The 17,687-nt window shown below is 36.9% G+C and overlaps 1 protein-coding gene across 1 annotated transcript in view; it reads right to left on the bottom strand.

Moving 5' to 3' along the window:
- The window catches only part of rictora (RPTOR independent companion of MTOR, complex 2 a), a 39,307-nt gene extending 21,634 nt beyond the window's left edge, over positions 1-17,673 (bottom strand). The window contains exons 1-22 of the mRNA XM_056254820.1: positions 17,602-17,673; positions 17,419-17,466; positions 16,456-16,553; positions 13,171-13,235; positions 12,890-13,021; positions 12,581-12,644; positions 12,345-12,471; positions 11,024-11,193; positions 10,857-10,924; positions 10,224-10,291; positions 10,056-10,138; positions 9,161-9,248; positions 8,953-9,043; positions 8,811-8,877; positions 8,637-8,717; positions 6,109-6,209; positions 5,856-6,021; positions 5,263-5,364; positions 4,572-4,618; positions 3,134-3,269; positions 1,261-1,460; positions 561-687 (exon numbers count right to left, since the gene is read on the bottom strand). Of these exons, the coding sequence (XP_056110795.1) occupies positions 561-687; positions 1,261-1,460; positions 3,134-3,269; positions 4,572-4,618; positions 5,263-5,364; positions 5,856-6,021; positions 6,109-6,209; positions 8,637-8,717; positions 8,811-8,877; positions 8,953-9,043; positions 9,161-9,248; positions 10,056-10,138; positions 10,224-10,291; positions 10,857-10,924; positions 11,024-11,193; positions 12,345-12,471; positions 12,581-12,644; positions 12,890-13,021; positions 13,171-13,235; positions 16,456-16,553; positions 17,419-17,466; positions 17,602-17,671 (2,199 nt within the window). The 5' untranslated portion in view covers positions 17,672-17,673. The remainder of the gene's footprint in view (positions 1-560; positions 688-1,260; positions 1,461-3,133; positions 3,270-4,571; positions 4,619-5,262; positions 5,365-5,855; positions 6,022-6,108; positions 6,210-8,636; positions 8,718-8,810; positions 8,878-8,952; positions 9,044-9,160; positions 9,249-10,055; positions 10,139-10,223; positions 10,292-10,856; positions 10,925-11,023; positions 11,194-12,344; positions 12,472-12,580; positions 12,645-12,889; positions 13,022-13,170; positions 13,236-16,455; positions 16,554-17,418; positions 17,467-17,601) is intronic.
- Between the last annotated feature and the right edge of the window lie 14 nt (positions 17,674-17,687).

Raw genomic sequence — 17,687 nt, 5'->3', positions numbered from 1 at the left:
TGTTCATCCGCGCTGTGCCGTGTCGAGGGTGTTGAACTACAACCCACGTAAAGTTGATAATTCCGCGAATGACTGCAATTGCAGATTTCGAACAGAGATGGCGACAAAGAGGAAAAATGCCGGACTGCAGCTTTAATATGATATTGATGTAGAACAGGATGAAATGAGGGAAAGGTGTAAAAAGTAAATTCATGAACTTAATGTTTGCAACTAAACACAAAAGTTAACTAGAGGGCCCTCAGGGGTCAAGAGAAGGATTTACAACAACAAGCAAACTTTCAGGAATTTTGTTGTGTTTTGTGATTTGTATTAGTTTTTAATTTTTTAAATGTCTATATAGTTTGTTGTTGGGGGGGGGGGGGGGTTAGGATGAACTTTTTAGTTCAAGTTAAACTAAACAAAAATGAGAAAAGCTGAAATAAAACAAGGTTTTTTTTTTTATATTTGATTTTTATTTCAGTTAACGTTTACCTTCAAATAACTAAACAGTTTTTTTTATGGTTTTAGAAAAGTATAATAACCCAGCTCAGAACACAGAAATGCCATGAGCGCGATCTTACGTCAGTGGCCGCCGTGAGGATCTTGGACAGAATGACTCGAGCGAGTCCGTCTCTGCTGTAGTCCAGAGTGGAGACCGTTAGTTTCAGCAGGTGATCCTGGTTTTTCATCGAGCACAAGTTCAACAAACTGGACCAAACAGATCAAAAACAAACATAGTTAATCACACTGCTTCCAATACATCATAGTATTAACATGACTAGAAATACTTTTTTTTGTGCAAATATTTGCAGTTTATTTGTGGTAAATTTTCAGTAATGTTCAAGGTTTGCTGGAGCACTACATTTTTGTAAGGTATGTTTACTTTCCAGAACATGGTACTATGGTAATACCACAGTTAAATGGAGTAACCAAAAAAACTAAAGTATCCTGGAGTAACAAGGACTGGTGTATATGATCTGTGTTCATAGCTTTCCTGGAGCTCAAACAGTGTAGAGCGTTGGCGCTTGCAACGCAAAGGTCATGGGTTCAATTCCCAGGGAAAACAAGAAGTGGTAAGAATTTAAAATGTGTACCTTGAAAATGCAATGTAAGTCGCTTTGGATAAAAACGTAATAATTCAGCACCTTGAAACTGTATATTTTAATGTTCCATTCATTACACCACTGTATATGGTACCGCCACGGTACTTTCACTTTTTCATATAGCCAGAATAATAAAGTTTATTAGGACACTGAAAAATTAAAAATTGTGTGTTCTCACCACTGAAATGCACCACATTTCTCCAGAATTTTGACACCGTTTGGCTGTGAAGACAGAGTACCCAGAAACAGGAAGTAGTGCTGACTGAGAGTGCTAAGAAGACCATTGCTATGGAGACTGCGTTCAGGTTTAAGCCCAGTAGAGGATGTGAGCCACTGGACGATATCCTTCACTAACTCCTCTAAATACATCTGACCATCCTACAAAAAAAAACAGAAGACAACAAACCAAGTTAACTGCTACTAGGTCTGCATGATTTTTGGGGGAAAAAAACAAATTGTGATTTTTCTGATAAAAATTGTGATTTAAAAACAACAAGTTTGCTTGTGCTTGATTGTAGGGCTGCACAATTTGGTGAAAATGTTGATTATATATCCATATGGCAATAAAATAATAATATTTAATACAATTACTATTGTTACTAAATAGAAAATATACAAATTACCAAATAAAAACAATAAGAAATATTACTATTGTATTACTTGATTGTAAAATAACAAAACTGAGTATTTAACCCTCTGGGGTTCTTCATTTTAGACTCACACTCAGGACCTTCGGGTCAAAAATGACCCGGAGGGCGGCATTAAGATACATTTTATTTGAGTAAAATCAATGAAATATAGTTTTGTTCAATAATATTTTTTCTTTTCTTTTTTGGTGTTTTGAGATAATTTTATGATTTATAATTAATATTTATGCAATAATTAAGACCCATTTTTTCCCATTGAATATAATAGAAAATGTATATATATATATATATTAAAAAAAATTTTTTATTAAAGCTGTATTTCATTTTAGAGTCAAGTCTAGGCCTCATGAAAGCAATTTTTGAAATGAGATCGGAGCCATCTGGTGGACACACTGAGCATTTTTACCACGCAATAGCACATTTTTACCACTAGTGGATTTACAGCTCTCTGTAGAAACCTATGGTAGAAACACTCTAGTGATTTTTTCACATATTGTTTAATTTTTTTCAGGTTGTTGATTTGAATATATAATAACAGATGCTCAAAGACTATTTTTGTCATTTTTTTAAATTAAAAAAAAAAAAAAAAAAATTTTGGTTGGTTTAAATGGTAATTTGAAGTGGCAGTTTTACTTTATAATACATTCAAACCTGAACATTGCATTATAAAGAGAACAAATGGAAAGCATTTTGTCACCAATTGTTTTAAGAGATTCACCCCTTCACTGTTGTGTGCTTTTTTTCTGCATCCTGTCTGTTTTGTAGATTGTATGCACAAAAAAACTCTGTATTTTCATATTTTTGCCAATTTCCCATTCATTTCCTATGGGGGTCATTTTTGACCCGAAGGTCCTGAGTGTGACTATTTTTTTTACGACCACTTAGACTTTTCAAATCCTGTCCCCAATTTTTTTGGGTGTTCATATACCAAGTACCAAAAAAGTCACCAAGTTTTGGACCATTCCGATGAAGCTACGATTTTTTACATTTTTTTATTTAAACGCTTCGGGTCATTTTTGACCCGAAGAACCCCAGAGGGTTAAGCAAATTATAATAATAATTAAATTTTACATTACAACTGTAAAATTACAAAACTCTTAATTTCTTTATTTTCTGACTTGGAACACCGCAGGGAGCCCATAAAGCTTCTCTTTTGTTGATGAGCACTTGACATTACCAGTTTGAAAAGATGGTTAACGAATGTTGCGTTCCCAAATGCACATTCCCAAATAAAACCGAGCAGATGTAGAGTTGAGTTTGTGTGGAGCAGCATGTACTGTGAACCGAGATGCTCCGAGACACTGAACATGTTATTTTCATTAATGGTGCAGGCCTAACTGCTACTGTGCTGCTTATAGAGTATTTTAACAAAGGTTCAGGGGTCTTAATTGTTTGCCTTCTCACCTCATCCGAATCCAAGAGGAACTGGTTGAACTGGCAGCCTGCTACCGTCAGCTGTCTGGCTTTGGCGTGATCCAGCTCCAGAGCGGAGTACAGCTTACTGCTGGGCTTATAGAAATACAGCAAACGCCTTACAAACCTACACACAAACACACACATACGTTAGGGATGTAGTTTGAGGTTAGTGCTTAGCCAGACAATGGAGCACATGTCTGATGTCACGATGTGTAACTTAGTGTTAATTTTACCAGCCATTTTTAAATTTAGTTTCAGTTTTAGTCCAGTTTCAGCATCGCTTGTTAGTTTTTATCACATTTAGTCGACATCATCCGATTTTTATTTAGTCTAGTTTTAGTCGACTATAAGTCGAGCATTTTAGTCTTTATTTTAGTCCAAGAAAACATAATTTTATTCGTTTAGTTTTAGTCAACAAAAACTGTCAACATTTTAGTCTAGTTTTAGTCAGGACATCATTTTAACCTTTTACTTTTTTTGTCAGCAGATAATATTTAACATTTCCTAAAATTATTTCACATTTCAACATTTTCTCTCATCTTTTTGATAAAAAAACACAATTTTAAGGAACACATGCAGACATGGAAGATGTTCTGACAATATTTGCATATTTATTTTGAACATTAAGGTTCAAAGACACAAACACAAATGCTTGCATTAAAACAAATAAAATAGCCTACACCTGACAAAGGAAACAAATAAATAAAATAAAGTGTCTTATGAACTTAACACAAGTGCTGGCTGTTTAAAGCTAGTTCACATAGAATACTGCTAAGTTCTGCTAAATGTCTTTGTGGTGAACTGCGACATGTCTCTTCAGGTTTGTTGTGTTTTTTCCACCATGTGGCCACATTCCTTCCCTTCGACTAAAATCAAGCATTTGGTTTTGTTCTCCACTTCAATGAAGCGAAAATGTGTCCATATATCACGTCTCCTCTTTCTCCCGAGCCCCGTGCAAAGCATGTTTTACTTTTAACCTGTCGCCGCCTCGCCGTGAATCCAGCTCCTGTCTGCTCCATGTGTTGTGTAGGCTACTCTGTGCCCGGCCCGCCCGCTCCAGGTTTGAAAGTGGGTGTGTGGCGGAAGAGCTGACGAGGAGGAGGCGGAGGAGGAGACAGGATTTGACAAAACCATATCATATAATAATATGTAATTTTCGTCTCGTCTTTGTTCGTGAACTAAAATGTCCATTGATTTTAGCCCAGTCTTTTATTTACCGAACTGCATTTTCGTCTCGTCTTTATTAGTCTACGAAAATTATTTCTGATTTACTCCCAGTTATTGTTTATTAGTGGGGATTTTAGTCTCGTCTCGTCTAGTTTTCGTTCGGTGAAAAATGTGCGTTGACGAAAATATTTTCGTTTAGTTTTCGTTAACGAAATTAACACTAGTGTAACTGACAGGTCACAACACACACTGGTCTTACTTGTGCATCTGCTCATCCTTGTTGTTTCTGAGATTCACGTTCGGCCACTAGAAAAGAAAAACAACAACACACAAAGTAAGATTTTGTAACGTTTTTTTAAAGAAGCCTCTTATGCTCACCAAAGCTGCATTTATTTGATCAAAGATACAGTAAGAACAGCAATATTGTGAAATATTATTACAATTTAAAATAACTGTTTTGTATTTGTATATATTTTGATATGTAATTTATTCCTGTGATGCAAAACTGAATTTGCAGCATCATTACTCCAGTCAGAAATCATTCTAATATGCTGATTTGCTGCTCAAGAAACATTTCTATTATTTTTTAAATGCCACTTATTATCTAATGCTGATATTCTGACATTTAAAAGTGTGACCATATATAGCACACTACAGCACACTATCATACTTGATGCAATTTATGCAATTATTAGATAAACACAAACACAGCATGTGACTATTTGATTGAATTGCTAAAAAGCTGATACATTTTACAGATTGAATATGCAAAATATGTACTATTTAAGGAATAATTGAAAGTAACTTCCTGAATTAAAAATGCAGTTTAGTAACAACAGCATTCTACATTGTGAAAAATAATCAATTGTTTGTTTATCATAATGGTTTCACATACTATTTTTCAAAATTAGTAGGTAGTAGATAGTATACAGTATGGCGTTAGGTTTTACCTTCAGTATAGTGATGATCAGAACCCAGTTCCAGTCCAGGTTCTGTTTGTGATTGAGGATCTGACTGTCCCTCAAGTTCATCATCAGTGCTTCTTCAGTGTCCTACACAACACAAACAGTGTTCTGTTAAAGTATCTTATTATATTAATCTATATATACATTGTGTGAATTTCATAAAACCATGTCAAAGTCACTCCAACACCCCCCCCCCCCCCCAAAAAAAAACATTTTGCATAAAGAAATTAAGCCTATCATAAGGATCATAATTTTTTGTTAGTTGTCAGTTAAGCACATTTTGACCCCCAAATTCTTCATACCATAATGCATCTGAACGTTTTACTTTTCCGTTTTCCAATTATTTTCAATGGTGATTAGTATTCATGTAATTAAAAGTTAATGTACTAAATTCATACATACTGTATATATAAAGCATAATAGGGGCACTTTGATGGTTCTAAAAGTAGGCACTATTTTCATTAAGCAAAATTTAATTTCTTATAACTTTCTTTTGATTTTGGGGTGAATTGATCCAGACATTTATTTGACAGGTCTATTGACATTCAGCAGGCACAGCAATGATATAGTGTGTGTACCTTTATAATATAGATGTCCTTGTGCGGACGCTGGTGCTGGTCTCTCTTGTGAATGGAGGGGGACGTCCTGTGCAGGATGTGATCCAGGTAAAGACTGTAAGGTTTGGGGCCACGTCGTTTCTTTTCGTGGAATCGCTTCAGGTGGTTCACGGCTGCACTGGCACGCCTGGAGAAAACAAGATTCAGAAGCAAAAACTAACAGAGAATGCTTGTGGATTATTGTTTGAGTGTGTGTTTGCATTGTTGCACTCACAGCCGTTTCTCCTGAGTGATGTCAAAGGAAGCAGCCAGGTTGATTAGCGTGGGCAGACAGTGCAAATGATGACTATGAGAGTGAGGAAGAATCGTGTTGGCCTGGAAGAGAGAAGAGTCAAGATGAAGATGAAGGTGAACAAAGCATTTTAGGTTGAAAAATAAAGGCTAAAAGGAAAATTAAACGGCAGTCCAAATGTGTGTAATATTTACATTCGTTAAATGGAAAGAATGCAAGAAAATATATATTTTTTTACAAACTGTAACATTATATACATTTCAAATCACAATGTAAAACAAAATGTAAAACAAATGGTTCACTAAATAACAGTTCAGTGACTATGTTGCATCATCAGACAACTTTCCCTTTTGTTTTTTTACATAATCCATTTTAATTTATAATCAAAAGTTCATCTAAGAAAGAAGCTTTAGGATCATTAGAAAATTATTTGCATTGTTATTATCATGACAATTAAGCACATTTTGACACCCAAAATCTCAATTTCACAATGAGTCTAAATTTATTTCCGGTTTATATATATTAAAGGTTTATCTAAGAAGTCTTTTTCCCTTTCACTGCCATAGTGTTATTTTAGTATTATTTATATACTTTTATAGTATTATTTTTACTATTTTGAATAAGCTTTTAAATTTTTTTAATTTAAATTTTGGTATTTATTTGTATTCAATTTGTATTCATTAAAAAAAATTCTACTTAGCTTTAATTTATTTTTAGTTCAGTTTTAGTCATTTTAGTACTTCAACTTTTTTTCAGTTAGTTATAAAAATCTATTTATATTTGTTTTTCAGCTTTATTTCCACTACCAAAAACTAATTTTTAATATTGTTTGTTTTAGGTAACAATAACAACACTGCTGCCATAGGGGAAATTAATAGATTTTGTTCAATAGCGTCACCAAAATGTGAACTAAAAAAACATATAACATAAAATAAAATAACAATATTACATATATTTCAAGTAGTGCTGGGCAACGATTAAAAAATTTAATCGCGATTAATCGCATGATTTTCTTGCGATTAATCGCGATTAATCGCATTGTTACGTGCAAAATTGAATAATGAATTCTAAAGTACTGTATTGCGCACTTTTGATTTAAATGTACTGCTACAAAAGTGCAATAACATGTGGTTTGCAAAAACTTGCAACTTGCAGGTTTGCATAAACAAATAAGGTGCTTTTATACCACCAGTATTCCCTTTACACAATAAAATATTTCTTGTAAATCTCAACCTAAACATTAATGTAATCAAATCAAATATTTAAACAAAGCTATTTGCCACTGCCAGGGCATTACTTTTTAGCTAGCTTGTTAAAAAGAGTCCAGTTTTCTTTTTCTTTTTCTGAACAGGTATATTGTATCAGGGAGCAGCAGAAACAGTCTAAAAGGGTCATGATCAGTACTACAGATATAAGTCGACCAACGTTACTTCTCTGATAGCAGCTTAGGTTTGGTCATGGCATGCCATGGTTTCCCACGTAAGATTACATTAAACAGAGGTAAAGCCCAATTTATACTTCTGCGTCGAACTCACGCCGTAGCTGTGTAGCGCGCGTACGCGTACCGCAAGCGCTGTGATTGCTAGAACCGCTCCCCGGGTTTCACACTCTCCCTCTGCATGTGTAATTGCGCGTCAACGCGGACAACGACGCAGATATATAATGAAAACCAACGCGTAGTCTATAGCGTAGAGGCTCCGCGTAGGTCCGACACAGAATTATAAATCAGCCTAGAGTGAGGTGAAGTGGTCGAGCACAGGTGCAGCGACAAGCGGGTGCGTTCCTGTGAAACTGTTGCGGTCATGCTCGCCTCACGCACGCGCCCGCGCGTTGCCGAAGTGGAATTATCTAACTTTTTGTACACGACGCGCAGCACAAATCATTGGAAGAGAGACTGATCCTCGGCTCGCTGTTTGTGAGTTTCCAGAATCTAAATTGTTATCAGGACATCAACAGGAGGGAATTCACATGGCAGAGCATCCCCGCTAAACTAAACGCAGGCCTATCAGGTAAAGTTATGTATAATTTTAATTTAAGTTAAAAAGACTACAGCTGCGTAGCGCACAGAAGCCGTTGCCATGGTTACTATCCATAGAGCGCCTGTCATTCACTCGCGGAGCGCTGTCTCCCTTTCTGTTCACCTGAGAGAACCTGCCAAAGCCCCTCCACTGCTTGTTTGGGTGGGTTATTTGCTGGCTGACCAACATCCCACCCCTCCTGTGATCATGGTTTGACTGTAGGGCTATGTGTATTCAGAGCCAGTGAGCAACGGACTTTCAAAATAATAATAATAAAAAAACTGCGTTAACGCGCGATAAAAAAATTGTCGGCATTAATTAATAAATGTTTTAACGCGATAATAACGCGTTAACTTGCCCAGCACTAATTTCAAGTAAAGCTACATTTGTGTACAGTTTATTAAAACATAGTAAGTTGTCTAATATGAAATATTATATAATACAAGCCCAGTAATAAATAATTAGACTGTAAAAAGTGTTGTAGTGTAGTACCATGTGCAGAAGTTCTCCGAGCAGTATAGTGGCTCTCACTGATATCTGATCATCACTGCTGGTCACGACCTCCACCAGACCCTGAGTAAACATTATCAATAAAAACATCACACATCTCTTACATTAAAGTTAAAGAAAATCAAGGATCCATCCAGTGATCTTGTGATTATATACCTCCAGTAATCCACTGTTGATGAAGGCAGACAGCAGAAGTGCCAGGTAGTTGTCCATGAGGTCTGGTCTGATGATGGAAAACAGAAGAGCATGAATACAATATTTAACCCAGAATATTCCCAGAATATGTGTAATATCTCACCTGGATCGTGCTCTGTGAGGCAAAATGACTTTGGCTTCTGCAGCTACAAACCCATCAGATAATCTCCAGCTGTCCTGAAACCGGCTGGGGTCTGAATGGCACACACATTAGCATGAAAAGAGAGAGAAACTTGCAAACCAAAGACCTTCTCTGAGTTTACAGCAGTCCGGGAGGCATTTTTGTGTTTATGAATCGAGGTGTTTCTTACCCACACTGTGCAAGGCTTCCTCAAAATCTCCTGTCACTATAGGAACAGGCAATCTGAAGATCTCATACATGACTTCTAATAAGGCTTTCTGTAGACAAAAACATGAATGGACAGATCTGGCTTTAAAATTGATTCATTGCTGTGTATCAATTCTTTCCAACTGGCCTTTTCAGTGAATCAGTTGCAAACAATGCTTCAACACATCCCTCAAATGGAATTTAATGCACTTTATAATGTTTCAGTTCAAATATATGTACTGTAAATATTGCGATTTTATGCCCATGTATGCCCAAATGTTTATATTTGTTTTTAAATGTCTTTTCAAGTCTCTCATGCTCATAAAGGCTGCATTTATTTAATCAAAAATACAGTAAAAACAGTAATATTGTGAAAAATTATTACAATTTAAACTAAATGTTAAAATGTAATTTAATCTTGTAATGCAAAGCTGAATTTTCAGCATCATTACTCCAGTCTTCAGCGTCACATGATCCTTCAGAAATCATTCTAATAGGATAATTTGCAACTGAAAAAAACATTTCTTATAGTCAATGATGAAAACAGCTGTGCTGCTTAATATTTTTGTGGAAACTGTGATAAACTTTGTCAGGATTCTTTGAAGAATAGGAAGATCAGATGCACAGCATTTATATGAAATAATGTATTTACCGTCACTTTTGATCAATACAATGCATCTTTGCTCAATAAAAGTATTTATTTCTTTAAAAAAATCTTACGATTCCAAACTTTTGAATGGTAGTATATATTGAATAAAAATGCTGGTGGAAAGTATATTAGCTATTTCATCCAGCATTTCTGGTAAGATAGAGCAGAGTTGATAGAGCTAAGACATGTTAGCCTAAACAAGTGAAGAAAACAAAAGAAAAACGCTCACCCTGACATCCATGTTTGGTATACAGAGCAGGCCTATCAAAGACTGGACCCCTGAGTTCCCTACTTTACACAGGTTTATAATACCTGCAGGAGAACAGCAGAAGAAAAGGATGAAGAGCAGAATCTGGGCGTTTCTCTTTTTTACGCATGGATGAAGTAGATTTCATACCTGACCAAGAACGAAACGCTGCAACAATGGCCATTTTACTGGCTAAAAAACGTGCTTCTCTGTCCTCCCTGTGGAGCACAATGATCTATTATTTTACAAATGCACATTATCACAGTGCATTGCAGGTAAATAAGCCCAAAAGCATCATATAGCATCACCAACACACACAAAAACATAATAATTAGGTCATAGTTTAGTTTAGGGTCTAATTCTCACAGATAACTAACTATTAACAACGACCATTGCCTCAACAAACTCTTAATTACTGCTTATTAACAGTCAGTAAGGTAGTTGTTAGGTTTAGGTATTGGATAGGATTAAGGGATTTAGAATATGGTCATGCAGAATAAGGCATTAATATGTGCTTTATAAGTACTAATAAACAGCCAATATCCTAGCAATATGCATGCTAATAAGCAACTAGTTAATAGTGAGAACTAAAGTGTTACCAAAAATTATACTATGGAAATTTTTTTATATATTTATTTGAGATAAATACAGATATGGATGATCTTTAAATATCGTTTGATATTGATGATGTCTACTGAAATTATTATTGTCTAATTAATTCAAGAAACTTTAACAATTTAATCAATCATTTAAAAAGTAATCAAATGAATAAAAAAGGCTCACTTGATTTGTGCCTCAGCTGTGTCAGGGTTGTGTCTGTAGTGAAAGTCTGTGTAAGGTGCGAGGATTTGCTGAAAAAAAACCCCATATACTGCTGTTAGACATTTTTACTTAATTTAATTTACCGTAAGCATGAGCACTGGCCACAATGCCGCTGCATGTATGCATACCTCCAGTTCAACATCCGGGCGGATGAACTGGCGCGTGTGCGGGTGATTGAGCAGGTGCAGTATGGTGGTGATCAGGGCCTCGTTGATGCGGCTCAGCTGACAGTCGATGACGTTCTTCAGGATGGTGCTCAGACCCCCCCGCTGGGCCACCACCTCTGGGTTCTTCAGTGCTGTATGACAACAGAGATATATATTGTTGATATACACTGCCTGACCAAAAAAAAAAAAGTCACTCTGTTTGGATTTAAATAGGCAAATACTTAAGAGTCTATGATTGGATCATTATTGCAGTGAGTATTATGATTCTAGCATGTTATATGTTTGGTAACAGTTCTTCTAACACTTGATGGAGTGTGTAGATTTTCATTTCTTAAGCAACCATGTAGGAAGACACATTCCAGGAATGACATCAAGGATGACAATGTCAAGATTCACCAGGCTCAAATTGTGAAAGACATTTTCACACATGAATCAGCACATTTGAGTCCAGAGCTTAAACTCATTGAAAGTCTCTGGGATGTGCTGGATGAGACTTTATAGAGTGCTGGACTCTTGCATTGACAATACAAGATCTTGACCAGAAAATTATGCACCTCTTGATGGAAATAAATGTTGTGATGTTATTTGTTTTCTGTTATGTCCATGTTATTTTTGATTATTAAAATTTAATTTAATCATTAAAATGGGAGTCCAAAAAAATGGAATTCAGAAAAACTTTAAATGGAAAAAAAATAAAACGGATTTCATAGGGCCCCAGCCCACCTTTATATCAACCTATAATATAATTGGCATTAAGCCTGTTTTTTTTTCCTGAGGCTAGCACATTTTTCTAATTGTTTTCAATGGGAGTGCTGCGTTTTTAAAACACCTGATGCTGAGCATCTATTTAATTTTTTAATGGTTGCTGAGAGCTGAAGAATGAGTCATCACAATCATTTTTATCCAGTCGTAGAATCACAAGGGGGACAAATATCACACGACCAACAGCCACATCCTGCTTGTACAACCATAACAAACGACAACAACAAGCACATCTCTTTATCCAAAACTAGGGCCAGAGCAAGTGTGTTACATTGTGTCGACATTTTTATATAGAAACAAACTATTTGCGAATTCAGATACTAGTAACAGCTCTGTGGATATTCCGTATAAGCTGAAATAAAACTGGAAAAAAACCTGCTGCGTCACCAATGCGTTTTGGTGGAAACACAGGCCTAAGAACCACAGCAGTGTACGCTGTGCACACAAAGGCCCTCATACAATGTTTTTCATCTATTCATTCACTAAAATAAGTATTTAACAAACGCCACTAATAACTCACCAAGTTCACAAATGATGGCGATGCAGGCTCGAACCATGCGATCTCTCTCCTGCAGCCCATCGTTGCCCACAGCGATCAGAGAGTTCGCCACAGAGCTGGGGAAGAGCTGTGCGTTGATTGTTATCATCTGAAAGGAAGAAATAACAGATTGAGATCAAATTCAGCCAGCACAAAATCATAAACAGGTTCTACTGAGTTCAACGGTGTCAAAATGACTAAGAGGTTTGAGGTGGTACCTTTCTGACCAGTCTGAGGGCTTGCGTTCTCTCCACCTCATTGCTCTGCTGAATGTCAATACACCTGAACACAAACCAACAGGTTTGAAGATAAACATTCTGACCAGGACACGCTGAAAGTCAAGTTCACCCACCTGAGCACTTTAAAGCTTACCAATGGTAATATTTTCACAATTTAGTCTTACAATGAAAAGACGAGCAAATCATTTCACAAATCTCAGACAAAAACACGACATAAGGCAGTAGGATATCTACATGGTCTCTGTTTGGTGAAGACACTGAGAAAGTTAAGCAGGTGTGCGAGCTCACCTGGAGATCAGGTAATCCACCTGCAGCTGAAGAACCTTCTGGAGGATGCTGCTGTCACAGATCAGATACCTCAGCGCTCTCAAACCTGCAGCCCGAACCTCCTTCACCTCATTCAGCAATGCCACACGCAGACTAAAACGACAAAGACAGAATGAGAAACACCAGAAGAGTGCACCAAATCATTCATCTGTGAGATTCCATGATGGATGTTGTCTATGATGGATGTTGTCACTGACCAGCTACTGGAACAGAATAAGAGAAAGTTCTACTGTTCAACTTACCAAATGATGATTTCCTCATGTGTAAATCCTAATTTCTCTTCACAGTGACTTACACTGTTCAGGAGCTAAGAGAGAACGAGAGAGAGACATTATATTTATTAACATTCAAATCCTTGATTTCAATGTTCAATATGTTTAATAGTACTTATCACAAATTTATAGTTATATGCATATATATGCATTTATATATGCATATAGATTTCACAGAATACACTACCGTTTAAAAGTTTGTTATTTCAAAAGAAATTACTACTTTTAATCAGCAAAAACCGATTAAATTGATCAAAAGTGACAGTAACGACAATGTTACAATTTTACTAAATATTTATTTTTCTTTTAAACGTTCTATTAATCAAAGAATCTGGAATTGTAATAATCAAAGAATCCGGAATTGTAATAATATTTCACAATGTTACTTTTTTTTTTTACTGTATTTTTGATCAAATAAATGCACCCATGGTGAGAATTAGAGATTTTCAAAAACATAAAAAAATGACTGACCCCAAACGTTTGAACGGTAGTGTATATTTAGAACCGCTTTGAACATGGATCATCCAGAACCCTTTAATTTTTGATAAATAAGTACCAACAAAGGTAATAATATTAAGCAATATTATAAGTCAATGTTAAAAGGATTTGTCAGACACAAAATGAGTATAAAACAGAATAAAAAAGAAAAGAAAAAGGATTTTCCTTACAACATTATTTTGATTAGTTTCAACATTGCATTAGAACTAGATCTAGTTTCTGACTTACAAACAAAGTTAATAAGTTCTAAAATTTTGGGGTATTTTAGTGCAACTGGAACACGGTTTTGACCAATAAGCATCCAGGAAAGAAAATACACCCGTATAATATTCTTTAAAATTCTTCCTTTTTCAAATGATGGTAATGATGAGCTTCATAAACTGAACCCAACAATAAAATGTAAGACAGACACATCAACAATTGCACTAAGCTGATCTTACAGTGTAAACTAAGTGTGCTGTGTCTATTAAAGATGTCTGTGTGTGTTACTGAGCAGTAGTGTGATGACCTTGGCAGGCTGTGCATGTGTTTATGATGATGTCAGAGCTCAGGAAGTCTGAAGGGGTCGTGTGACCCTCGGAGAGGATTACATCGCCTCTATCTCAGCATCCTTAAAAGGCCATACACGGTATTCATGCACACACACCGCTTGAGTTATTATTCAGCAAAGAAACACTTAAACACACACAACATTTAAACACATGAAAAACTGCACACATACTAACTGCACTAACAGTCTTAAGTTTTAACCTCTGTCACACTGAGATGAAACTCAAGATAAACAACACCCACACACACACACACACACACACCCACACACACAAAACAAACTCTCTCAGAAAGAAAGTGAAAGTGAGAGGAGGGCACCCAAGATGGACAACACACACACACACTCAGAAAGAAAGTGAGAGGAGGGCGCCCAAGATAGACAACACCCACACACCCACGGCACACACAACAAACTCTCTCAGAAAGAAAGTGAAAGTGAGAGGAGGGCACCCAAGATGGACAACACACACACACACACTCAGAAAGAAAGTTAGAGGAGGGCGCCCAAGATAGACAACACCCACACACCCACGGCACACACACACACACACACACACACACACACACACACACACACACACACACACACACACACACACACACACACACACACACACACACACACACACACACACACACACACACACACACACACACACACACACACACACACACACACACACACACACACTCTCTCAGAAAGAAAGTGAAAGTGAGAGGAGGGCACCCAAGATGGACCACACACACACACTCAGAAAGAAAGTGAGAGGAGGGCGCCCAAGATAGACAACACCCACAGCACTTAAAGCTCAAGCTTAAAGTCTGAATATTATCCAATTTAAATGTGATGACCAAAAAAATTTTTTTGTTCATCCTCCAAATATTCTCCGAAAACAAACACTTGGTGAAATACAAACACTTATTTTAAAATTAAAGATAAAAAAAAAGACACATAATTACCATTATAACCAGTAGATGGCGAGAGAGGAGCACTTATTTGCTCATTAGCATCTCAACTCCCTAACAGACAGCCAGCGAGTAAAAAGCGCTTCATTTAATACATTTTATGTATTAAATATGTATTAAATAATTCGCACCCACTCACTGAGTGCGAAAACTCCAGGTTTAAAGCAGCACTAAGTAGAAATTAGTTTTTGTCAAACAGCGACCCCTAGAGTCGCTGTGGAGTACTTGTACTGTCTTGAATAGCACTCACGCAGAGATGGCTCGCACTCACGGCCGGATCCCCTCCCCCTGTACACCGGTACCTGTTCAGTAGGATGGACGCTGTAACGAGTGGAAATAAGGTGTGGCCCCTTTAAGAGCTGCGCGCGCCCAACACCACATGTATACGGCGCCGGGTTATTTCTGTTTGATGCTCATTTTATCAGAATTTTATCAGATCTGTTTTTTGCCGTAAAGCAATTCATTACCTCGCGAGACCTGATATCACACGATACTTCCTAACACTTAGGCCGGCGGCCCAAAGTTGCAAGGGTGGTTTTGCGGCTCACAGGCACCAGGGGGATGCGAGACGACCACCATTCAACACGAAATCAGTAATATAAACATTACAATGACTCCAAAGCTGTTGCACTCACTCTACTAAAACAAAATAGAAACGATTTACAGGCCAGAATTTCTATTCATAACATGTTTGCAGCGTTGAGCGATATAGCCAATCACAGACATATGTGTTGATTTCTTGAACGCAATGGCCAATCAGAAGCAGTTAAGATAGACTCCCCTCACCGCTCAAAACTGACTTTTTTGTTCAGTGCTGAATTCTGTATGCTGGCAAAACCTCTAATTATCCCGTTGTAAATAGACACATTTGCAGCGCTGTTGAACTCATGTGACATGTATATAACAACCAGATCGCTTTAATTGACGTTTTTTTCTTTTTCTTTTATTAAACAATTACAAATTATGTTACCCGTACTAATACAACTCTGTTAATCCTGCAATAAAAATATTACTTTGTATTGTATTGACCTGACCAGGAAGCCAATTGATGCCAAGTCATTGCAAGTATTTTTGGGAAATTTGCTTTCGGCAGTTGGTAAGTTAAGTATTCTAAGCTCCATTTAACACATTCTACCATGTTTACATTTACTATTTTGTAGTATTTTCAGTGCAAGACCTAGTCTTGATCTTTTCTCATAGCTGAAATCATACGACAACCAGCATAAGTAAAAGTTGCACAACCTTGACAAAATTGTTCAGGTGGCCGAGCTTCCTCATGTTGGAAACCCCATGAGATTTGGCAACGTTCTGAAGGATCTCACGCAGGTTATCTGAGGGTTCTGTGGAAAGCATAAACAATCAAATTAAAATCCTTAAAAACAAAATAAGTTTAATAGCCAGTGGAACATAATATATCAGATATTTTAGTGCAACTGAAAAATATGTTTATAATGTTTATTTAATTTGTTTATATTCTTCAAAAACTCATAAAACTACAATATAATGTAAATATATTTTATCACCGTATGTACTATGAAGCATAATTTCCCCTGTGCAGAACTCAGAGAAAACCTCTCAGGATCTTGTACGAGTGATTTTTTGCATATACAAGATATTAGTCTTTAAATAGTATATTTCTCAAGAGAGATGTCACTGCAAGTTTCATCAAGATAAGGCTAGTCAAAGACTTTATGCATTTAATACCCACCAGATTACATGAATCAGAGAATGAAACCTTAAAAAAAAACAATTATAAGGCAGCATACGCAGATATGGAGGCATCATGACGCATGTTTGTTTACAACATGACAAAAACACGACAGCCTAACCGAGCTAAATGCACTGCAGTTAATCTGCTGACATGCAGATGCTTACTAACTGGACAACACAAACTAATGGGGTTGTGCATTACAGATCTAAACAACAGCTAGGTCCCAAATCCTAGTGAGCTGCCTAGCTAGACAGCATATTATTTGGGACTTCACAGGCGCAAAAAAAAATGCAGTCTATTAAGGAAACCCATTAGTTTTTGAGACAGACAACATCTTATTCAGTCTCATTCTCCTGTCTGCAGGCCAGAGAGGAGATGGGAAATTATTATTGCTAATTTCTTGAATTTAAGGGGGATTTGTTAATGGTCTGGTTGTTATTATTACAGAAAGACACTAATAAGATGTTCCTTGTGATCTCTATGATGACTCTCACCCCGCGTAAGATCCAGCGGTACATTCTCCTCCCCGCTGTCATTCCGACCTGTCAAACACAAAAAACGACACAATGAAGACATAGTAATCCCTTATCCGAGGCTTAACGGAAACTGCACAAGCGGAGGGATTTAATCAGAGCAGGCTGCGCATGGTGACGGGGGTGTGGGTGCCGTTAACTTGCCTCTCATCCGTACACTCCGGGTCGGACGGCCGCGGATGCTGACCGCCATGTTGGCAGGGACGTTCATCATCACAACACACCGGAAC

The sequence above is a fragment of the Rhinichthys klamathensis genome, unplaced genomic scaffold (assembly GCF_029890125.1).
Source record: "Rhinichthys klamathensis goyatoka isolate OS25496 unplaced genomic scaffold, OSU_Roscu_1.1 h1tg000114l_1, whole genome shotgun sequence".
Taxonomy (NCBI): Eukaryota; Metazoa; Chordata; class Actinopteri; order Cypriniformes; family Leuciscidae; genus Rhinichthys; species Rhinichthys klamathensis.
The sequence above is the reverse complement of the archived record's forward strand: the minus strand, read 5'-3'. Positions and strand labels throughout refer to the sequence as shown.